At 41.7% G+C, this 24,809-nt stretch overlaps 1 protein-coding gene across 1 annotated transcript in view; it reads left to right on the forward strand.

Annotated features, from left to right (window-relative positions):
• The first annotated feature begins 4,989 nt into the window (after positions 1–4,989).
• LOC111952783 (cAMP-dependent protein kinase type II-beta regulatory subunit) overlaps positions 4,990–24,809 on the forward strand; it is a 28,862-nt gene continuing 9,042 nt past the window's right edge. The window contains exons 1-6 of the mRNA XM_023971689.2: positions 4,990–5,481; positions 18,655–18,690; positions 22,925–22,977; positions 23,243–23,326; positions 23,742–23,848; positions 24,099–24,252. Of these exons, the coding sequence (XP_023827457.1) occupies positions 5,217–5,481; positions 18,655–18,690; positions 22,925–22,977; positions 23,243–23,326; positions 23,742–23,848; positions 24,099–24,252 (699 nt within the window). The 5' untranslated portion in view covers positions 4,990–5,216. The remainder of the gene's footprint in view (positions 5,482–18,654; positions 18,691–22,924; positions 22,978–23,242; positions 23,327–23,741; positions 23,849–24,098; positions 24,253–24,809) is intronic.

Genomic DNA, 24,809 nt, shown 5'->3' on the forward strand with positions numbered 1-24,809 from the left:
ATCCGACAAGGACAGAAGCGGAAAACAGAGGGAGAAATAGGGACTCTAATCAGAGGGCAAAATAGGGGACAGGTGTGAAAGAGTAAATGAGGTAGTTAGGAGAATGAGAAACAGCTGGGAGCAGGAACGGAACGATAGAGAGAGAGAGCGAGAGAGGGAGAGAGGGAGGGGGAGAGAGAGGGATAGAAAGAGGGAAAGAACCTAATAAGACCAGCAGAGGGAAGCACAAGGACAAGACATGATAATCAATGACAAAACATGACACTCTGAGACATTCACAGCGATGGGTTAGACGTTTTGGTCAAGAGAGACCTTTAGAAAATATGCACATTTTCTCTAACACTAAACATACAAATATACAAATACATTTTCATATTTTTATCATCTGTGGACTTGAGCTTGTGTCCTCAAAAGTTACTACTATCAGAAAGGTGATATTTAAACCTTTGGAGTATGCAGCATTACTAGTTATTGTTTATGGCCCTTTCATGACAAATAATTACTTTTGGGTATGACAGATTACATTTTACTGGTTAATTAACCCTTTTTAAGCTGATATGATTTGCATTATACTAAACACAATTATAAACTCAACATGTAAAGTGTTGGTCCCATGTTTCATGAGCTGAAATAAAAGATGGCAGAAATGTTCCATACGCACAAAAAGCTTCTCAAATGGTATGCACAAATTTGTTTACATCCCTGTTCGTGAGCATATCTCTTTTGTCGAGATAATTCATCCACCTGACAGGTGTGGCATATCAAGAAACTGATTAAACAGCATGATCATTACATAGGTGCACCTTGTGCTGGAGACAATAATAGGCCACCAAAAAAATGCAGTTGTCACAACACAATGCCATGAATGTCTCAAGTCTTGAGGGAGTGTGCAATTGGCATGCTGAATGCAGGAATGTCTACCAGAGCTGTTGCCAGAGAATTGAATGTTAATTTCTCTACCGTAAGCTGCCTCCAACATCGTTTTAGAGAATTTGGCAGTATGTCCAACCGGCCTCAACCGCAGACCACGGGTAACCACGCCAGCCCAGGACCTCCACATTTGGCTTCTTCACCTGCAGGATCGTCCGAGACCAGCCACCGGGACAGCTGATGAAACTGGATTTTGCACCACAAAATTATTTCTGCACAAACTGTCAGTAACCATATCAGGGAAGCTAATCTGCGTGCAAGTCGTCCTCACCAGGGTCTTTGTCTGACTACAGTTCAGCGCCAGAACCGACTTCTGTGGCCACTGGCACGCTGGAGAAGTCTGTTTTCACAGATGAATCCCAGTTTCAACTGTACCTGGCAGTGTGTATGGTGTCGTGTGGGCGAGCGGTTTACTGATGTCAACGTTGTGAACAGAGTGCCCCATGGTGGTGGGGTTATGGTATGGACAGGCATAACCTACGGACAACAAACATAATTGCATTTCATTGATGGCAATTTGAATGCACAGAGATACCGTGACGAGATCCTGAGGCCCATTGTCGTGCCATTCATCCGCCGCCATCACCTCATGTTTCAGCATGATAATGGCAAGACCACGTGTCCCAAGGATCTGCACACAATTCCTGGAAGCTGAAAATTTCCCAGTTCTTCCATGGCCTGCATATTCACCAGACATGTCACCCATCGAGCATGTTTGGGATGATCTGGATCGACGTGTACGACAGCGTGTTCCAGTTCCCGCCAATATCCAGCAACTTCACACAGCCATTGAAGAGGAGTGGAACAACATTCCACAGGCCACAATCAACAGCCTGATCAACTCTATGTGAAGGAGATGTGTCGCGCTGCATGAGGCAAATGGTAGCAACACCAGATACTGACTGGTTTTCTGATCCACGCCCCTAGCTTTTTTTACAGTTATCTGTGACCAAGAGATGCATATCTGTTTTCCCAGTCATGTGAAATCCAAAGAAAAGGGCCTAATGTTTTTCAATAGATTGATTTCTTTATATGAACTGTAACTCAGTAAAATCTTTGAAATTGTTGCCTTTATTTTTTTGTTCAGTATAATTTACATCTCTTGAAATATTCCCAACTATGAATCCAACTTTGTCATCATGTAGCCTGCTGGTTTTCTGTTCTAACTGATCATTAATTGCACCTACCTGGTGTCCAAGATTAGAGGCGAACAATGAAAAAAAACGCAGTGGAACTGGCTTCGAGTTCCAGAGTTGAGTTTAAGGGCACTATACCATACACTAATCCCCAGTTGACAGGAATCTGCAAAAAAAAAAAAATATATGTTATAAATTCATTCAATCTAAACAGTAGGCCTAATCTATTCACCATTGCCTCAAATTATAATCTGGCAAACTATTGTTTCATCCATGATGTATTGTAGTCTATACACAACTTCATTTCAGCTTCCAAAGTTGATAATTTCATGTACCATGGGCAAACTATTGTTTCATCCATGCTGTAGCCTATTCTATTGCAGGCTACCGGTATACCAAAGTCATTATGCTATTCAATTTCAGCTTCCAACATTGATCGTTTCATGTACCATGGGCAATTTTGTGATCAGCAGCCAACTATTAAGTAAATACACAAATTGTGAGCCTTTCAGCTGGACTTGTGGTAGTTGGTCTCCATCCTAGCGATGCTTGCTCCTATCTTGGCAAGTAAGAGGTCAAACTTGCCTCGGTCATGTCAAAAGTACCGTCAGAACAGCAGAACAGCAGCTGATACTCCCCTAGCTCTGGAAAACCATTCAACGAAACTGCACTTCCCGAGTTACACTTACACACCGGTGTTCGGAGCATGCTAGATCACTAAAAAGCACAGGTGGTCGGTCGCCTCTTGTCTTCCGCCTGTCTTCCATAAACAAGCGCTGTAACATGGAGATATGGCCATGTGGGAACAATAACCCTATCAAGGTGTGTATCAATTTAACCTTTTGTTTGTGAAAATTATTTCTCGCTGATATGAAAGATACGGTCCTTATGCTTCCAAAACCATTCCCTTGCATATATTCAATAAATCCCATTTAAAAAATATTGTTGCCATCCCAGAAACACATAGCTGAAAGTTACACGTAAGCACCTTGGGTGGTTAATCTACTCCAGTTTCTTACACCGTACCCAAATCGTGCGTAAATTGATTTTGTCCCCCTACACCAAATGCGATCACGACACGCAGGTTAAAATATCAAAACAAACTCTGAACCAATTATATTAATTTGGGGACAGGTCTTAAAGCATGAAACATTTATGGCAATTTAGCTAGCTAGCTTGCAGTTGCTAGATAATTTGTCCTGTTTAACTAGCTGCTGTTGCTAGCTAATTTGTCCTGCGATATAAACGTGGAGTTGTTATTTTACCTGAAATGCACAAGGTCCTCTACTCCGACAATTAATCCACACATAAAACGGTCAACCGAATCGTTTCTAGTCATCTCTCCTACTTCCAGGCTTTTTTTCTTTGGACTTAATTTTTTTTATAGACTGGCATCTAACTTTCATAGTTACCACAACGACCGACCGAACTCAGTTCATCTTTCAATCATCCATGTGTGTATAACTAATGAGGAGATGGCACGTGTGTATCTGCTTCTATAAACCAATGAAGAGATAGGAGAGGCAGGACTTGTACTGCATTCAGCGTCACAAATAGAACTGACTTCTATTTTAGCACTTGGCAACCCATAATCTTGTTGGCGCACGCGAGCAGTGTGGGTGCAATAATTGAAAAACATGTATGTTTAAATTTCTTTTGCAACACAAGCGGTGTGGTCACCTACCCAAACCGGCCACAAATTGATTTTGTCCCCCCACACCAAACGTGATCACGACATGCAGGTTGAAATATCAAAACAAACTCTGAACCAATTATATTAATTTGGGGAAAGGTCGAAAAGCATTAAACAGTTATGGCAATTTAGCTAGCTAACTTGCAGTTGCTAGCTAATTTGTCCTGGGATATAAACGTTGAGTTGTTAGTTTACCTGAAATGCACAATTAATCCACACATAAACCAGTCAACCAAATCGTTTCTAGTCATCTCTCCTTCCAGGCTTTTTCTTCTTTGGACTTCATATGGCGATTGGCATCTAACTTTCATAGGTGTATTACCACGACCAACCGACCGAAGTTCATCTTTCAATCACCCATGTGGGTATAACCAATGAGGAGATGGCACGTGTGTATCTGCTTCTATAAACCAATGAGGAGATGGGAGAGGCAGGACTTGCACGGCATTCTATGGAACGCCGTTTGGGATTATGCAGCGTCACAAATAGAACTGACTTCTCTTTTAGCACTTGGCAATGCATACGCTCATTGGCGCGCGCGAGCAGTGTGGGTGCAATAATTGAATAACATGTATGTTTAAATTTATTTTGCAATAATTGGTCAGCATGTAAGACCCCACGCAGAGAGGAAGAGGCGAAGCGAGAGGTTTCACTCTCGCCAAAATCTGTCCATAATAAACCCTAAGCGTTCCTATGGGCTAATTTTGGACCTAAACTTGTCACCTGCCTTCCCGCCTTTGGGACGACTCACATTGTTAGGGCGGAGACATGAGCATCTAGTCATTATATACAGATCTCTGCCGCACGGCAATACAACCTACAAATTGGAAAGATACACTGCACGCACTGCAGCCTAGTCTGGCAGATGTCTAGCAGATGAGTCGCAGCAGTGCGGATTGTATCCCATTGAAATTAATGGACTTTGATGCAACTGGTGTGCGTGCACAAGGCATTGGTGAATGTTGAACTTTTGTTGCACACATATTAAGTAAAAATGTTTTATTTACATAATGAAAAAAGTTTGACTGTATAATTTATTAAACAGCATTGATGCAATGGCTGTCATCTGATTAGGCCTATAATAGTATGCCACTGCAGTTTTTGCCCTCAATTGCAGAGTTGATTAGGCCTACAACATTATGCCACTGCAGTTTTTGCCATCCATTGCATTGCTGCAGCTCGCTCTCATACGCAATCACTGGGATGGTGGTTGCCATGGTTTCTTTGGTCACATGTGTAGCCAGAAGCATCAGAAGATGCTGAGTCCAAAAATTCTGAGCCATTTTCATTCAGCACATTGAAAGGAATATCTGCATTGCATGGGGATTGAATAAAACATTCCCCGGGCAATTAAAATCTGTATTTTGTTTTGAGTAAAATTGAATAGAATTCTTTCATTTGTTGGAAGCACAAAGATATACATTTTATTCGTATTTCTCATAGATTTGACATCAGGAATGAGTATAGAAATTCCTGAAGGATTGACGGAGCTGTTGCAGAGCTTTACCGTGGAGGTCCTGAGGAATCAGCCGGGAGATTTGCTCGAGTTCGCTTTGCAGTATTTCACCCAACTGAAGGACAGTGAAATTAGAGGAGCCGCGTTTGGCAATGACCAAAATTCGGCCACGAGACCCAGTGGGAAAGCGGTCAATTTCATTGAGGAAGCCATGCAGATTGATTCTGAAAATGGAGAGGAGGAGAGTGACGACGAGGAATTCACAGGTAGGCTAATAAATGAATAATAACAATGTTGAGCTCCATTCTATTATATTGTATTCAATTTCTATTATATCATTCAGCCAGTGGAATATCGGAATGGAATAGAACAGAATAAATTGTATATGAGATGTAATGGAATTCTACAATTGCAACATGTTTGCATCTTAGAAAATGTAGCCACTGTAGCCAGTGATGTGTGATGAGCTTTCAAATTGTTTCCCACATTGTAACAACACTATGCCATGATGATTCTGTCTGGGCTGTCATTCGCCAAATATGGACATGGTGATGGCGGCTGATTGACACGTAATGAACATACTGTGCAACTGTGTAGCATTCGATCTCTAGCCAACAGTTTATCCTGATTCCTGAGAATTTAATTTGACATCATTAGGCTTACACAATGCATATAGGCCAAGTTACTACAGAGGGAGTTAGAGCAACAATAGAGTACACAGTTCTCATGAAAATCACATAAACCTTAGTAGTGGCGATTTTAGCATGTAAATCTTGGTGGGGCAAAAAAAAAATATATTTGTAGATACATGCCAGCAAAGCCACTACACAACACAACGCTAAACAATCCATTAATTGCACTATAACGGTGACAAACGGTGCCCACAAACTGCTAGGGCCTATATAAAAGATATATATATATATAAAAACAGCAGAGCTTTCTTTTCAGCACCATAGAAGTAAGTCCTTACCACTGCTATACCTGGCTATCAGCGGAGCCTCGTCTGGTAGCGAAACCATTAATTCAGCCTAATTCACTGCCTTTTTAATAAACATAGCTGATATTGCTGACTTGCTTAAACAAATGTGGTTTCTACTGACAATTGAGAAAACAAACTATGGCATAATGGAACGATGAGTGAATAAGAAGCAATCCGTAATTTCGATTAAGACATTAATGAGCGAGCTAAGAAGGACTTAGTCAAAATAACTATTTGTTCAGCACTTTCAAAATGTACAGTGACAGAATTCAGAACATGGGTCGTTCTTGCAGTATTCTCCCTGTACACCAAGTCAGAACTGTAGGATAAATAAAGGGGGCATATAAGCAGACAATATTCGATGATGACATTTCTCTGAAACAGGGTACATGTGCACCACCAAGTCAGAACAGTAGGCTAAGTTATGAGGGAGTAATTGACCAAATTATTAGGGTGAGGCACATGGGCTACTAACAGCTTACTATACAACATACACGTAGTATTACTTTCTTAGCTACAGTATACATATCTCCCTGGCATATTACATCATTTATGCAGCAGCATACAAGACATTTTTGGACTCATCGTTGTGCTGTGCTCACTTGAACAGGAAGGTGGCGCTGCGGTCCTTCTTGTGGGCAGATTTTGTCATGAAACTTTGTCATCAAAGTCTGCCATTCTCGGGATTTATGTTGCTTTCAAGACAACTGGGAACTCTGAAAAAACAGGTTGAATCATGACGTCAGTGATCTTCAGGTCAGAGCTCTAGAAATAGGCCAGAGTTCCCGACTTGGAATTCCGAGTTGGATGACCGTTCAAAATGTATTTTCCCAGTCGGAGCAAATTGTTGAGTTCCCAGGTGTCTTGAACTGTCCCTGAATGTCCCTGTTCCGAGTTTCCAGTTGTTTTTAATGCGGCAGAAGTCATGCTGGATTGACAGAATGGCCAATGTATTCAACCTTTTCTGCCCCATGGTGTTGTGTGTGAATGTTTATCCTTTTTAAGCTTGGAAAAGAGACCTTTAAACCCAGACTTGGACCACACACTCTCCACCGAATAGCAGGCAGGGGAAGCAAAATAGTGATTGCTTTGCAATGCTTGCAGTTAGCCTCTGATTCCTTCCAAACCACTCAATGTTGAATTTGCGATTTCCAACTTGTGTAATCTTCATGTCCAATGGCCGATGAGCACCTATACGTTTTATCTATAATTTCTCTTCATATGACAAGGATTGAAAGGGGATTTTCCAGTAGATTATCGATGTGATTCATGATTTTAACTGCTTGTCTATCTTGTTAGCTAAGATTTTGAAAGTATGACGTTTACATGATCAGTCCAATCAAAGCTACGGTAGATATAACGTGATTTGACGTCATTTTATCTGTGACCAATGAACTTCAGCCTTCTTGGATGGGCACTTCTAATGTAAATCTATGGCAGCAACCAAGGGGGCTTGAACTTTCCAGCTCTCCCTGTAGATTTTGTGGTGACGTAGTGTCCCCATGAGTGACAGAACACTGAGCCAATCACTGCGCAACTAGAGAAGATTACCAACCCCTACGCTCTATATTTTCCGCTGGCTGCCCTTCCACCACAGAAAGCACTGAACTAGGCTGAAACACCTGCATTTTGGAGCTGCCTTACTCAAGAAATCAAAAAAGAGAACATGTTTGTATACGGGTTTATTACGGTTTCTGTACCAAATATTMAGTTCTGCTTTTCTGATGTATCAAATACTTATGTCATGCAATAAAATGCAAATTAATTACTTAAAAATCATACAATGTGATTTTCTGGATTTTTGTTTTAGATTCTGTCTCTCACAGTTGAAGTGTACCTATGATAAAAAAATTATAGACCTCTACATGCTTTGTAAGTAGGAAAACCTGCAAAATTGGCAGTGTATCAAATACTTATTCTCCCCACTGTATGTATATATAAAAAAAAATTGTTGCTGTGTTTGTAATATGATATGTGACAGGTATTAATGCCAAAATAACATGCAAAACAGGCAAAAATGTATTTAGTTTTTGCTAAACAGGTGGGGCTCAAAACAGGGTGGGGCTCTGTAATGACGATTTAATCTACATAAAAAATAGAGTGAGAAACTCAATTTATACACTACCGGTCAAAAGTTTTAGAACACCTACTCATTCAAAGGTTTTTCTTTATTTTTACTCTTTTCTACATTGCAGAATAATAGTGAAGATATAAAAACTATGAAATAACACATATGGAATTACGTAGTAACCAAAAAAGTGTTAAACAAATCAAAATATATTTTATATTTGGGATTCTTCAAATAGCCACCCTTTTCCTTGATGACAGCTTTGCACACTCTTGGCTTTCTCTCAACCAGATTCCCCAGAAATGCTTTTCCAACAGTTTTGAAGGAGTTCACACATATGCTCAGCACTTGTTGGCTGCTTTTCCTTCACTCTGCAGTCCGACTCATTGTGGAGGCGTAAAAATAAAGAAGAACCCTTGAATAAGTAGGTGATCTAAATCTTTTGACCGGTAGTGTAAATGACCAGCCTTTTTTGACAGTCAATATAGATGTAGGATCTTAGATTGAGCCACTTTGCTACAGTAGGAAAATAATCCTGCAGCAACAGGAAATGGGAATTATCATGTGGATTTTAATTAGTAGGCATTTTTTGGAGGGGTTGATACATTTTTCTTTAGGGCAAATCAAGTCTGACATTTTATAAGTGGAAATTACAAACTTCAGAAACCTTTTTATACCTTGAATACACTACAAGTTTGCATTTTCTGCTGTGCAGGAACATTTTCATCAACAAAAAAGTGATACAATTAAAATCCTACATCTGTACGCAGCAGTATGGGATTTGCTACACCTCTGTAGGTCTGAAAGCAAAGCAGTTGGGGGAAAAAGCACAAGTGTATGTGACAGGTTAGCATTGCATGCCTCAGTGGTTATGGTGCTTGAGAAAGAAGAAGTCTTAATGGCTGCTACTAGGAGGATAGGCAGAGGGCTGCTCAGAGGCCTATGATAAAACAGTTGCAGATAAAACACAGACAAGAATAGAATGGAATAGATCAAGCCCCGTGGATCATTACTTAATTCAGTAGATATATGGTGGTCCTCTGTAGCTCAGTTGATAGAGCATGGCTCTTGCAATGCCATGGTAGTGGGTTTGAATCTGGCTTTGGAATAAAAGTGTCTGCTAAATGGCATATCATTATATAATAGTATACAGTGCTTGTCTTGGGCAGGACCCCACCAGAGCGGAGTACCGGCAGCTAATTCTTCTACTGCTTGAGCTCCTGCACCTCTTAAGCCTGTGTCACACGAAGACATTTCTGGTGCAGATGCAAGTTCCAAGTGACATCTCAAGCAACCTTGCTGATACACGAAGCAATTCAAATGCAATTGAAATTGCATACAACATCGGATCCTGTCATACATCATATTTTGATAAATGATTTGTTTATCCAAATGTTTGGTAATTGTAACAGCATCACTATAGACAAAATGCTGGCTGTACAATTTAGCTAGCTAAACTGTTGCCTATTTGGACAACTACAAATATCTTCAAATACCTAGGTGTCTGGTTAGACTGTAAACTCTCCTTCCAGACTCACATTAACCATCTCCAATCCTAAATTAAATCTAGAATCGGCTAGAATATTCAACCCCTTTTCCTATTTCGCAACAAAGCCTCCTTCACTCATGCCGCCAAACATACCCTCGTAAAACTGACTATCCTACCGATCCTTGACTTTGGCGATGTCATTTACAAAATAGCCCCTAACACTCTACTCAGCAAACTGTATGTAGTCTATCACAGTGCCATCCGTTTAATCACCAAAGCCGCATATACTACCCACCACTGCAACTTGTATGCTCTCGTTGGCTGGCCCTCACTACATATCTGTCGCCAAACCCACTGGCTCCAGGTCATCTATAAGTCTTTGCTAGGTTAAGCCCCGCCTTATCTCAGCTCATTGGTCACCATAGCAACACCCACACGTAGGACACGCTCCAGCAGGTATATTTCACTGGTCATCCCCAAAGCTAACACTTCCTTTGGCCGCCTTTCCTTCCAGTTCTCTGCTGCCAATGACTGGAACGAATTGCAAAAATCTCTGAAGCTGGAGTCTTATATCTCCCTCTCTAACTTTAAGCATCAGCTGTCAGAGCAGCTTACCAAAACCTGTACCTGTACACAGCCAATCTGTAAATAGCACACCCAACTACCTCATCCCCATATTATTACTTACCCTCTTGCTCACTTGAACCCCAGTATCTCTACTTGCACATTATCATCTGCACATCTATCACTCCAATATTAATGCTAAATTGTAATTATTTTCTCCTCTATGGCCTATGTATTGCTTACCTCCCCACTCTTCTACATTTGCACACACTGTACATAGATCTTTCTATTTTTATTTTATTTTGTGTTATTGACTGTACATTTGTTTGTGTAACTCTGTGTTGTTGTTTTTGTTGCACTGCTTTGCTTTATCTTGGCCAGGTCACAATTGTAATGAGAACTTGTTCTCAACTGGCCTACCTGGTTAAATAAAGGTGAAATAAAAATTTGCCAACCATGTATTACCAACCTAGCTAGCTAACCAAGCTAGCGACGAGCTAAGCTAGTTAGCTAGCTAGTGCAGTTCATGTTGGACAATTTCAGTTGAAACTGGACAGAGAAAGGTGTCACTGGCCTAAACACAATACCCCATAATGTCAAAGTGGAATTATGTTTTTAGAATTGTGTACAAATTAATTACAAATAAAAAGCTGAAATGTCTTGAGTCAATAAGTATTCAACCCCTTTGTTATGGCCAGCCTAAATAAGTTCAGGAGTAAACTGGAGGAGTAAACAGGAGTAAACTGTGTGCAATAATAGTGTTTAACATGATTTTGAATGACTACCTTATCTCTGTACCGCATACATAAAACTATATGTAAGGTCCGCAGTGGATTTCAAACACAGATTCAACCACAAAGACCAGGGAGTTTTTCCAATGCCTCGCAAAGAAGGGCACGTATTGGTAGATGGGTAAAAAAAAAGCAGACATTGAATATCCCTTTGAGCGTGGTGAAGTTATTAATTACACTTTGCATGATGTATCAATACACCCAGTCACTACAGATACAGGCGTCCTTCCTAACTCAGTTGCCGGAGAGGAAGGAAACCACTCAGGGATTTCACCATGAGGCCAATGGTGACTTTAAAACAGTTACAGAGTTTAATGGCTGTAATAGGAGAAATCTGAGGATGGTTCAACAACATTGTAGTTACTCCACAATACTAACCTAAATGACAGAGTGAAAAGAAGGAAGCCTGTACAGAATAAAAATATTCCAAACTTGCGTTCTCTTTGCAATAAGGCACTAAAGTAAAACTGCTAAAAATGTGGTAAAGAAAATTATTTCCTGAATACAAAGGGACAAATCCAACACATCACATCACCGAGTACCACTCTTCATATTTTCAAGCATGATGATGGCTGCATCATGTTATGGTTATGCTTGTCATCGGCAAGTACTAGGGAGTTTTTTTGGTTGATAAAAATAAACGGAATTGAGCAAAGCACAGGCAAAATCCTAGAGGTAAACCTGGTTTAGTCTGCTTTCCACCAGACACTGGGAGACAAATTCACCTTTCAGCAGGACAATAACCTAAAACACAAAGCCAAATATACACTGGAGTTGCTTACCAAGACAACATTGAGTGGCCTTTTCCCACACGGGTCTTCCCCATTTTTTTCAGAGGTACTGGGTAATTTTTCCTTCACCAGGTTCCTATTCCTCCAAGCAGGTCACGACATAAGCTCTTCCAGGGCGTCGGACGCCTGCTCCGTGGCCTTGTTAGCTTGGCTGAGCTTATGGCTTCCCTTTGTGACAGGTGTGATGGTGGCATCCCCCCTGAGAATCCGCATACCTTGTGTATGCACTGCCTGGGTTTGAGCCACGCGGAGAGGGCAGTGGAGCACCCTACTGGATGCCTGTTTTGTGTGGTGTTCTCAAAACGCCATCGCCTGGCGCGATTGGAGGCCATGTGCGAGTGGATCGGCAAGACTCGGGCTCAGGCTGGGGACGAGCTCCCTCCCTCAGGAGTGGTGCGCCAGCGAGTTGTTAGTCCCTCTCCTGGGCCCAGTACCCCTCCCAGGAAGCGTAGCCAGAGCCAACGCAGGCAGAGCTCATCTGCTGCCAGTCCTGGACGGGGGCAGGAGTCAGCCGCTGGGACCACGTTGAACGGAGGGCGCATGCCCTGTGGCAGGAGGTTGATAGCTTCATTGGCGACAACAGCTGTTCCCTGTTGGCCAGTGATAGGCTGTTCCTGGGGGACGATGCTGGCACTGTTCACCACCGTGAGCGGGGCTACCAGGCTGACAGACCATCAGAAGCCGGCAGCGGGGCTTCATGGCCCCCAGCTGCTCGAGAGGCTATTAGGAGCCTACTCACTCGGGTAGCCACTGCACTGGACATCAAAACTGGTGGACAGTAAGGACTCTCCATCTGTCCCCATCTCTGCTGAGTTCTGTGAGGCCTTGCAGGAAAGTTGGGCCTCTGCCAGGGGGCGCTTCCGACTCACAACCAAGACTGGACCATGGAGTTATGTTGCGGGCGCAGAGTCACTCGGCCTCCGGGAGTACCCGACCATGGACACCATGATAGCTGCCATGGTCCTCCCAGACCAGGAGATTATAGGGCGGAACCCGCGACTGAAGCCCTCCAGAGTCTTTGATGCGGACTTGAAAGCCACATATGGGTCCCTCTGCTCTCTTGGCCACCTTACCAACATGGCCATGCTGCTGCAGGCCTACCTGCAGACTCTGTTGCCCCGGCTGCAGGAGGGCACAGAGGAGATCCTCCGGGAAGCGATAGAGGTGTCTTGACAGCTTTCCCTGATCCAGAGGGATGTGGTCATTCAGGATGTGGTCATTTACAGTAAATCTGTAAATTCTCACTTCGGATGTATCCCTCCGCCGCGGAGTGATATCAATATATTGGAGTGATCCATATAGCTCACATAACGTGGTTACATATATAACCTTAGTTGTTTACCTAGCTAGGGTCATTGTTTACCTAGCTATCTAGCTGTATGTCTTAAGCTAAAGTGTATTGTTAGCTAGCTAGCTAACGTTAGCTGGCTGGCTCCCTAGCGGACATTATTATTCGTTTCCCAGAGCTGTTTGCTTTTCTAGTTAGAGCCTAATGTTAGGCAGTGTTGGAACTTTGTTCATTGTTGTTTAACTAGCTAATGTTAGCTGGTTGGCTCATTAGCTAACATTACGTGACGTGTGTACAACACCCGTTGAATATGGCCGGTGTCAGTAAACGTCTACAAAAAAGTGTAATTAAATTGTTGCCAGCAGAGCTGGTTAGGCTGTTTTCATGTTATCCAGAGGTAAACAAATCATTGGCCAGAGCGTCAAGTGTGCGCTCCGAGAGAGCAAAGAGTGGGTGTTGCTAAAGCTTAAGAGGGTGTGAACGATGCTGAATGGGTGTAGACAAAGAAGAGCTCTTCACTAGATACCCAAAATCATTTCAATAATGTTGTACGAGAGTTTCACAAAAGTGAGTTACAAGTTGAAATCAACTTTCAAAGCAGAATTACTTTCCGATTGTTCTTCAAATGCAGGTAGCCTAGGACAACAAAAACTAAAAGCGTGTACTGTATGAGTCACAGACCACTTTAGGCAACGTGAAAGAGGAGATGGTATTGGCATTTCTCTACAAGTGGGTGAGTCAACATGTTTTTCTACTTGCATGCACGCACACAACACACACAAACACACAGAAAGCAATACCATGGAGAGCCACATCATACTGTAATTAGATTACGTTGATTGGACGAACTAGTTTTTGGTATTTTTTTAGTTAGTCAGTGTTTAGACTGACTAAGATGATGTTCTTCTCCTTTCCCCCTCTGATAACCAGGTGGTGAATCGCATCTCCATGTCTGGCAGACATATCAGTGTGGATGACGGATCACCACCTCAAGCTGAACCTCGCAAGACGGAGCTGCTCTTCCTCCCGGGAAGGACTGCCCGTTCCATGATCTCGCCATCACGGTTGACAACTCCATTGTGTCCTCCTCCCAGAGTGCTAAAACCTTGGCGTGATCCTGGACAACACCCTGTCGTTCTCAACTAACATCAAGGCGGTGACCCGTTCCTGTAGGTTCATGCTCTACAACATTCGCAGAGTACGACCCTGCCTCACGCAGGAAGCGGCGCATGGTCCTAATCAGGCACTTGTATCTCCCGTCTGGATTACTGCAACTCGCTGTTGCTGGGCTCCCTGCCTGTGCCATTAAAACCCCTACAAACTCATCCAGAACGCCGCAGCCCGTCTGGTGTTCAACTTTCCCAAGTTCTCTCACGTCACCCCGCTCCTCTGCTCTCCCATTGGCTTCCAGTTGAAAGCTCGCATCCGCTACAAGACCATGGTGCTGCCTACGGAGCTGTGAGGGGAACGCACCTCCGTACCTTCAGGCTCGATCAGGCCCTACACCCAAACAAGGCACTGCGTTCATCCACCTCTGGCCTGCTCGCCTCCCTACCTCTGAGGAAGTACAGTTCCCGCTCAGCCCAGTCAAAACTGTTCGCTGCTCTGGCACCCAATGGTGAACAAAAACTCCCTCACGACGCCAGGTCAGCGAGTCAATCACCACCTTCCGGAGACACCTGAAACCCCACCTCTTTAAGGAATACCTAGGATAGGATAAGTAAACCTTCTAACCCCCCCCCTTAAGAGTTAGATGCACTATTGTAAAGTGGTTGTCCACTGGATATCATAAGGTGAATGCACCAATTTGTAAGTCGCTCTGGAATAAGAGCGTCTGCTAAATGACTTAAATGTAATGTAAATGTAATGTTGAAATGGTGCTTGAATAGTGGAGGCAGCTCCTGTTTTCTTCAGAACCAACTCTCTGTGGTTCTAAATCTAGTTTTTAGTCCGTAAATGTGGAAACATTACTTTGCTTGACCATGCTGTAGGTAATGTAACTCTTTGTTACATGCCATATGTTTTGTGGACTTCACCGGACAGATGTCGCTCTCCGGTTTGTAATGAAACAAATGTGTGTTGAATTTTTTCTGCCACTGGTCTTCTTATTGTCTGGCCTTAGCCTATACAGTTGAAGTCCGAAGTTTACATACACCTAGGTTGGAGTCATTAAAACGTTTTTTTTCAACCACTCCACAGATTTCTTGTTAACAAACTATAGTTTTGGCAAGTCGGTTAGGACATCTACTTTGTGCATGACACAAGTAATTTTTACAACTATTGTTTACAGACAGATTATTTCACTTATAATTCACTGTATCACAATTCCAGTGGGTCAGAAGATTACATACACTAAGTTGACTGTGCCTTTAAACAGCTTGTAAAATTCCAGAAAATTATGCCATGGCTTTTGAAGCTTCTGATAGGCTAACTGACATCATTTGAATCAATTGGGGGTGTACCTGTGGATGTATTTCAAGGCCTACCTTCAAACTCAGTGCCTCTTTGCTTGACATCATGGGAAAATCAAAAGAAATCAGTCAAAAAATGTAGACCTCTCCAAGTCTGGTTCATCCTTGAGAGCAATTTCCAAATGCCTGAAGGTACCACGTTCATCTGTACAAACAATAGTATGCAAGCATAAACACCATTGGACGAAGCAGCCGTCATTCCGCTCAGGAAGGAGATGCGTTCTGTCTCCTAGAGATGAACGTACTTTGGTGCGAAAAGTGCAAATAAATCCTAGAACAACAGCAAAGGACCTTGTGAAGATGCTGGAGGAAACAGGTACAAAAGTATCTATATCCACAGTAAAACAAGTCCTATATCGACATAACCTGAAAGGCCTCTCAGCAAGGAAGAAGCCACTGCTCCAAAACCGCAATAAAAAAGCCAAACTACGGTTTGCAACTGCACATGGGGACAAAGATCGTACTTTTTGGAGAAATGTCCTTTGGTCTGATGAAACAAAAGTATAACTGTTTGGCCATAATGACCATCATTGGAGGAAAAAGGGGGAGGCTTGCAAGCCGAAGAACACCATCCCAACCGTGAAGCACGGGAGTGGCAGCATCATGTTGTGGGGGTGCTTTGCTGCAGGAGGGACTGGTGCTCTTCACAAAATAGATGGCATTATGAGGCAGGAAAATTATTTGGATATATTGAAGCAACATCTCAAGACATCAGTCAGGAAGTTAAAGCTTGGTCGCAAATGGGTCTTCCAAATGGACAACGACCCCAAGCATATTTCCAAAGTTGTTGCAAAATGGCTTAAGGACAACAAAGTCAAGGTATTGGAGTGGCCATCACAAAGCCCTATCCTATAGAAAGGTTGTGGGCGAACTGAAAAAGTATGTGCGAGCAAGGAGGCCTACAAATGTGACTCAGTTACACCAGCTCTGTCAGGAGGAATTTGCCAAAATTCACCCAACTTATTGTGGGAAGCTTGTGGAAGGCTACCGAATAATTTTGACCCACGTTAAACAATTTAAAGGCAATGCTACAAAATAATAATTGAATGTATGTAAACTTCTGACCCACTGGGAATGTGATGAAAGAAATAAAAGCTGAAATAAATCATTCTCTCTAATATTATTCTGACATTTCACATTCTTTGGGTTATGGTAACTATTTCCCAGCGGTTTAGATGGTTCAATTATTCTCTACACTATACTTGCTTGTTTTATCACAAAAACTGAAATTAGGCAAACTATTAGAATTTTTGCAACCAGGAAATGGCAGGTAAATAAAACTTGTTTGAAATTAATTTGAATTTGACAAGTAGATAATAGCCTATAGATAATTAGCAGGCCGCACGGGTTAATTGTCCGGCTGCGTAACAATCACATTTTGGAACAGTGAGTGCATTCTGACATGACTCGCATAAAAAACTCTCTCTGGGTGGAACTCACTTGTGAAAAGGTTAAAGGGTTAGGGTTAGGGGAAGAGTTAGCTAACATACTAAGTAGCTAAAAAGTAGTCAGTCGTTGCAAAGTTGCTAATTAGCTAAAATTGTCCATGATGAGGTTCAAACATGCAACCTTTGGGTTGCTAGACATTCGCGTTATACATCTCCCATCCACTGCGACCGACCACCCTCCTTTTGTTTTTGCCAAAAGTAACCTTCTGTCTTAGGAAACCATACCAAACGTACGATTTCATACTAATTTGAGTGTCCCGGATTTACGTTTACTATGTTACGTCTAGTCTATGAGACAAGGCTGGTATTTTTCATGTGTAGGTGTGGTTCACTAAGATTACATTTTGTTTTCTAATTTAAAGTAACTGTCCAGTGTTTCCAGATTTCTATGAAATATGACCTATAATGAATTACAATATGAGGGAAATGGTTTTTCTTCCATAAAATGTGAATTAAGTGTGTTAAAATGCAGCTTTTCTGTGTTAGAATGATGTAGGCGTACCCCAACAATAGAATGATGTGGGCGTATACCGGTCATTAAAAATATTCATGCGAGTAGACCGCTGATTGGCCAGCTCATCATCCTCTATGAGGCAATAGCAAGCATTTTTCAAACAGTCTGTTTGAGAAACAAGTTTGAGGTGGGCTTTTTGAAGTGTTTTTTTCTCCAATTCATGCTTTGGCCACAAATAAAAGTATAGGATGAGTTATTTGGGTATGAGTTAACAGAATATTGGTTGTTTTAGGCTAGGTTTCTGTACATCGGGTATGTAAAAAGGGCTTTATAGGTACATTTGATTGAATATGAACTTTTAAAAGTTAGATTTTCATTGGACAGTTACTTGATCAGAGAAGCAAAACACACGTCAAAGGACTCAGCATCACTTCCTTATTGGGAGTTTTAGGTTAGCAAAGGGTGCTTGCTTCCCTGGTGTTTTGCAAAGCAAAGATATAATAGAGAGTTTGGACATTGAGGTTTCTACCAAAAATATTATGATGCATTTACATGACACAACCAATTCCATGGCAGCCATGTTAGCTGCACATGGGCGGTATTGATGATGTTATCAAAAAGAGAGGATATGCATTCAGCTTTAGGTAACATCATGTTCAACATTGTTATAACAATCCACAGTAGGTTAAGAGTCCTTTTCACCTGTCATTTAGTTGCCAGCTTTGATTAAGAAAATGTAGAACATGTATGGTATCACTGCAATATTTCTTGATTTTGCCTTAAAGCTGAGATCTGCAAAAGGTGAAACAGTGCCACTGGTCGCCCCAGGCGCATTTGTTACTGTTTTTGTTTTGTTTTGGAAAAGGAGGAGATGAGCTTCCAGAAAAGTAATTTTTAAAAGAATCGTAGGACACACTGCTGTTCTATCGCGTGTGCAATGATATGCAATGATGTCTGAGGGAATAAAACAGTGTTCGTTGTTTGAAGTGATATTCGTTGTCGTGATATCGCAAACTGACATGGCAGTTTCACCACAACAGATTCCAATGTAATCCTATATGATCACCTCACACCTCGCTTTTCCACTTTTTTTCAGCTCCTGTGATGAGTCGATTTATTAGAAGAGCATCAGGTGAGTGTGTTATTGTTGTTGTTTCTGGTGTGTTAGGGTGGAACAAAAGCCTGAACATTATTAGTACAGTGGTTGCTCCACTAAAAGTTTGTTATTATGCTGCGGGACTTAGAGGTAATATTGTGGTTTAGTACGGTACCCTGCGTCACCACTTCATTATTCCATACCACCACAAGGGGGAGTTAGAGCACTGATTATGCTTTTGGGTCCTACTGTGTCTCTAACTGACAATGAATGTGTAACATAAACCTAAATAGAAACTGATAATTGTGCACGACTTCAGTATTACTTACTAAAACTGTTTTTACACTAAGGTTTTATTTTATTTTATTTTGTTAGGATTATTTTGCTCTTACTGTAGTGTTGTAGCCCTCTCCCGACTGGTTATGTTGTACAGTGCTTGAGTGGTGCAAAGGTCTAAGACACTGCGTAGCAGTGCAAACTGTGTTGCAACAGATGCTGGTTCAATACCTGTGCTGGCCTCGACTGGGAGACCCATGAGATGACTGTAGGTATTTGGTTTCTCTCCCTCTAAAAAGATAAATAAATAATTCTAAATAACAAACTGGCTTTATTTACAAATTAGTAACAATGTCTCACCCCATGTTCAGGATTGGCGTTTTTCTCTCTCATTTTACGTTATTTGAAAACAAAATCATCTCCAAAATATTGTTCTTTTTTTAAACAAAGCGATTATGATTATTATTAATTTAGAATTATATAAAAGCCCCTTGGATATTCTCACAGATATATTATTAACACAATTATTAGCAGGACAATATATATGGGTCATATTGGTCATGCACCCGAGTGGCACACAATGGGATTGCCTTGCAGTTCTCCAGCTGTATCCACTGAAAGCACACGAGGTTCAAGGCACGAGGGCAGGGGGCACAGGATGGGCTGTAGAGCTGCGCACAGAAGACAGACCTAGCCCATGGGGAAGGGAGGAAGAGGAAGGGGGGGGTGGACCGCCACCCCGCCACACTGGGTAGCACAGAGCAACACTTTAAGGGGCGTTGCACTAATAATGGAGCTGACTAGGGAGACGTTCCCGCTGTTCTTAGTGCCAGTCTGCACGTTCAAACTAAAACAATGTAACTAATAATGGCATTATTAATAAAATAATCGTTAATAAAATAATTATAAAAATACTCTTTCAAAATGCGAAGTTTATTTAGTAATGGCTCCATAAAGAAATACTATGGGAATAAATATCACTGATTTACAGAAATATTGTAACAAAGTTGTCTAATGAAGGTAAACTGTCAGGTGTGAAGGTAAGACCCAGATGCAGACCACGTCGAATAAACAATAGTTTCATATTCCAACAGAGGCAGGCAATAGACAGGTCAAGGCAGGCAGGGGTCGGTAAACCAGAGGTGGGGCAACGGTACCGGTCGGCAGGCAGGCTTAGGGTCGGGCAGGCAGAGTGGTCAGGCAGGCGTGCTCGGAGTCAGGACTGGCAAGTGTCAAAAGCAGGAGGGCGAGAAAAGAGAGACTGGAAAAGCAGGAGCTGAGACACAAAATTCTGGTTGCCTTGAAAAAAGAAGACGAACTGGCAACAGACAAACAGAGAACACAGGTATAAATACACAGGGGATAACGGGGAAGATGGGCGACACCTGGATGGGGTGGAGACAATCACAAAGACAGATGAAACAGTTCAGGGTGTGACATAAACAAATTGTTGCTTACTGGAAAAGACTCTTTCAAACACACACGGTCACGTTGTACAGCGCCATTATGGCTATTAGCAGGTAGCTGGACAATAGACTTGTCTAGAAGGAGGGTAGGGAGAGAATTCTATCATCAAATGTATTTCTTAGTTAGGTTGGCTGTATCACAACCGGCCGTGATTGGTTGTACTTTCAGTTTAATCCACCAGAAAAGACAAAACAAATGATACAGCAAAAAGTATTATGTATTACATCTAAAAACATAATTAAATGTTTTGGCCTTTATTCAGATTACAATTGCTCACTTTCGTTTTTTTGAAAACGAAATAACCTCCAAAATATCGTGAACAATTATCAAGTTGTGTGGCACAGTCATACAGCCCGGCAACTACAAAAAGCTGAGTGACTCACTCATTCATGGCTTTGGATAAAAATAAATAAGTACCAACATTTTTCTGATAGTCTTTAATAAATAAATGTTTTGGTTATCCTGACTTGGACACCATGTACAGTATTATAATAGCCCATTATGGACTATTAGCAGGACGATATACTTTTATCAACACCTCTCTGTATTTTGATACTTTGTGGATGGGGCCTCCGGAGTGGATGGGGACTCCCGGAGTGCAAAATGCAATGCTACAGATGTAGGTTCGATACCAGTGCCGGCCGCCACCGGGAGACCCATGAGGTGGCTTTTGGTTTTAATGTAGAATCCTCCAATCCTCCATATGTAATTATTGGCGGAGAGTCACGTCATATTTTTCAATATACTGTAGACCTACCGTAGGCAACATGAGTCTCACTAGTGTTGAGTAATGTGCTGTTAAAAGTGGTGTATGCCTTATTTATTTAAAAAGCATATTGAAGATAGAAGTAATAGGATTTTAAGCAATAGCCTACAACAATACACCATTTTGCGCTGCTCTGAGACAAGCATGGGGACTGGTCTTGATAAATCAATGTGATTTCTTTTTTCACTGAATCTCCGTTTGGGTATTGGGTAGACTACAATTAGGGTGTAGAAATGTTATGCTCTTAGTGTAACCTTTATTTAACTAGGCAAGTCAGTCAAGAACAAATTCTTATTTACAAGGACAGTTGGGGAATTGAACCCTGGAATCTTCCATTTTCTACAGTACGGTACTTCTCTGTCTGGCCTGTTCGTTCAGTCAGCAGTCTCCTTACAAAACCGAGATCTCTTACTCAAGGAGACTTTCTGAAGTTACACAGGTAGTCAGGCTGCATACTTTTTTAGGTCCACTCTGTAGTAAAGATCACAGAATGTTTTTAGTTCTATTCTATCATATTATTTTGATTTAGTTTAAAATTAGAGTAAGAATGAGTATGTAGGACAGGTAACGTCTCCGGTCGTTGTGGATATGAAAATCCCCTGGATAATGTAACTGGTAGGCATTAACACTCACAGAGGCCATTAATCCGATCTCTTCCTCCACTGTGTTTCATTTTACCCGGCCTCTGCTTACAATAGAGATGAATTATCACCGTCATTTCGATCTTCCTTTAACAAACCCCAGGAAGGAAGTCAATCACAAAATGATGCAGGTTGACATGAGATGAAACTAGCGGCAGCAGGACCGTGTTGATATGCGGATCCATCCTAGTCTGTTGCGTGGGAAGTCGAGGTTATTGATGAAGACGGACAGACAGAGGAGTGACTGTACTGTTATCTGGATGGTTAGTAAGAGGATGGTTGGCTGGAGGCATCTAGGAGCCGATTGGCTAGGCCGGTCAACGATACTGACCACTGCGCTCACCAATGAACGTAGCACTCAGTCTGGTTGACCAGGCTAGCTGTTGGGCACTCATGCCGGAAGAAAGGTGAAAAGAGAGGCCCCCTGGCCAGCCATCTTTAAAGTCGTCAGGGGAGGTTTGGGGTCAGTGCCTTTGTTTTTGTGTGGTATTAGAGAAGCTGAACTGTCGTCACTTTGTGAAAAAGGTCTATGGCATCTTCAATCATAAAGTCTTTATTGTGTCAACTTCAAGTGTAAAATGAAGGTATTATCACCCCATAATAAGCTCTGGCTCAATTCTGGTTGCGTTAACTCACTCTTTATCTCTCTGATCTGTTTAAAAAGTGATACTTTATTATGATTACTAAATCTCTCAGAGATGTCATGGATATCTACATATTTTTTACAATATATTCCTTTGTTGGAAGATGGACCTCGTATTATCTTTAATGAATCTCTTACACAGACAACGTATATCTTGACGAAGTTCGTTATAGGCCCAATACTTTTAAAACAAGGTTGTGTTTAATAAAATAATTGTACACAAAGGCTCTAAATCCACCGTGAATAAGACAGTTGCTTAGAAGACGAGGACCAGTAATGGATGAAATACCGTGTCACTTTTCTGTGGAAAATCTTGTATCTTCTACTTTTCTACATTTCTTAGATTTTTTTTGTTAACCTTTTCTGACAAGCAACATATGTCTTGAACAGAATGTGTATGTTTCTGGTCAGCATATTTCATTTTCAGGGAATGTGAATGTCTTGCAGTAACTTTTAATAATCTCTTCTATCATACAGTGTGTGCCGAGGCATTCAACCCTGATGAAGACGAGGAGGACAAAGAGCAGAGGGTAAGATGGCCCTGCATTTCAAAAAGTGGCACCGTACAAGAAACTATTACAGAGACTACAGAGAAACTGTTGAAGAAATGAACTCTCTGGAGATAAAAAAAAAAAATGATGACAAGCCAAATGTCAGCTATGTTTTCTAAATGATGTTGTACTAGATGAGTATTGGTATTAGTGCATGGAGTATACAGATAGTTGGATGTGAAGGACAAGAAGTGTTCTTGCAAACTATCTTTGTCAATGACATAGCATGTGGGTGCTTTCCCAGGTTGCCCACCCTAAAACAGACGAGCAGAGGCAAAGACTACAGGAGGCCTGCCGAGATATCCTCCTGTTTAAAAACCTGGACCCGGTAAGATGAAGAATGTTATATTTTTATTCCCTCATCGTACTGCAGTGGGTCTCCCTTTCCCTCCATTCACTATCTCCTATGCTTCATTACACACGCACACGCACGCACACACACACACTCTATACGCAGAAAAGAGAACAGAACAGCCTGGAGCCAGTAGCTTTGTGCCATGGCCCGATGCACTGTGGGATTGTTTTGCCAATTATTTGTAAGTACTGTAACAGCATGTAGCGAGGAATCAAGTTGAAGTATTCATGTATGATGCTGTGTAATGAGTAATGTGTAGCCTAGGGCCTTACTATTACAAATACTCAATATAATGTTTTCTATTTGAATAGACTGCGTGTTTGATATAATCCTCAGGTCTTTGTTTCAGTCTGTGTTTTTATTTCTTGTTTGTTTTCTCATACCACAGGAACAATTTTCGCAAGTACTTGACGCCATGTTTGAGAAGTTCTTTGCGGTAGGAGAGCACATCATAGATCAAGATGACGATGGGGATAACTTCTACGTTATAGAAAGGTAAACCCTGACATACTATAGTAACCTTAACACCTAACAACCTCATCAAGAGGTTTGGACTTCTTGGCGTAATGGTTCAACTGTCGGACTGACAACCTTTCGGGGGTTACTCCCCAAATGTTCCTCAATACATCATAGTATATTTGGCAATAGTTTCATTTCAGTTCCACACTGTATTTGTCTTGAAAGGACTGTTATATGATCCAAATTGTTCTCTCTAAATCTCGTCCTCTCTCCCCCCCTCTCTCAGAGGGATATTTGATATCTGCATGAGGGTTGATGGCATTGAGAAGACTGTGGGAGCCTATGATAACCGGGGGAGCTTTGGAGAGCTGGCCCTGATGTACAACACCCCCAGGGCGGCTACCATCATAGCCACCTCGCCTGGAGCTCTCTGGTGCCTGGTGAGTGAATTATTTTCTGTTCCCTAAACTGTACCTCATAGTACATGCAGTAACCGACAGTACTGTACAGTGCATATTGTATGATGGTGTAGCAGTTGTCTGGCAGTTTTCTGGAAAACGGTCAATGTCAGCATGGCTCAGTTGTCAATTTTGCATCAATCACATGGACAAAATGCCTGTAAGGTGGTGCAAAGTATTCAGACCCCTTGACTTTTTCCACATTTTGTTACGTTACGCCTTATTCTAAAATGGATTAAATATTGTTTTCCCCTCATCAATCTACACACCATAATGACAAAGCAAAAACAGGTTTTTAGAAATAAAAATAAATAACTGAAATAATTCATTTACATAAGTATTCACACCCTTTACTCAGTACTTTGTTGAAGCACCTTTGGCAGCGATTACATTTACATTACATTTACATTACATTTACATTTAAGTCATTTAGCAGACGCTCTTATCCAGAGCGACTTACAAATTGGTGCATTCACCTTATGATATCCAGTGGAACAACCACTTTACAATAGTGCATCTAACTCTTTTAAGGGGGGGGG

This window comes from Salvelinus sp. IW2-2015, linkage group LG26, assembly GCF_002910315.2.
Source record: "Salvelinus sp. IW2-2015 linkage group LG26, ASM291031v2, whole genome shotgun sequence".
NCBI lineage: Eukaryota > Metazoa > Chordata > Actinopteri > Salmoniformes > Salmonidae > Salvelinus > Salvelinus sp. IW2-2015.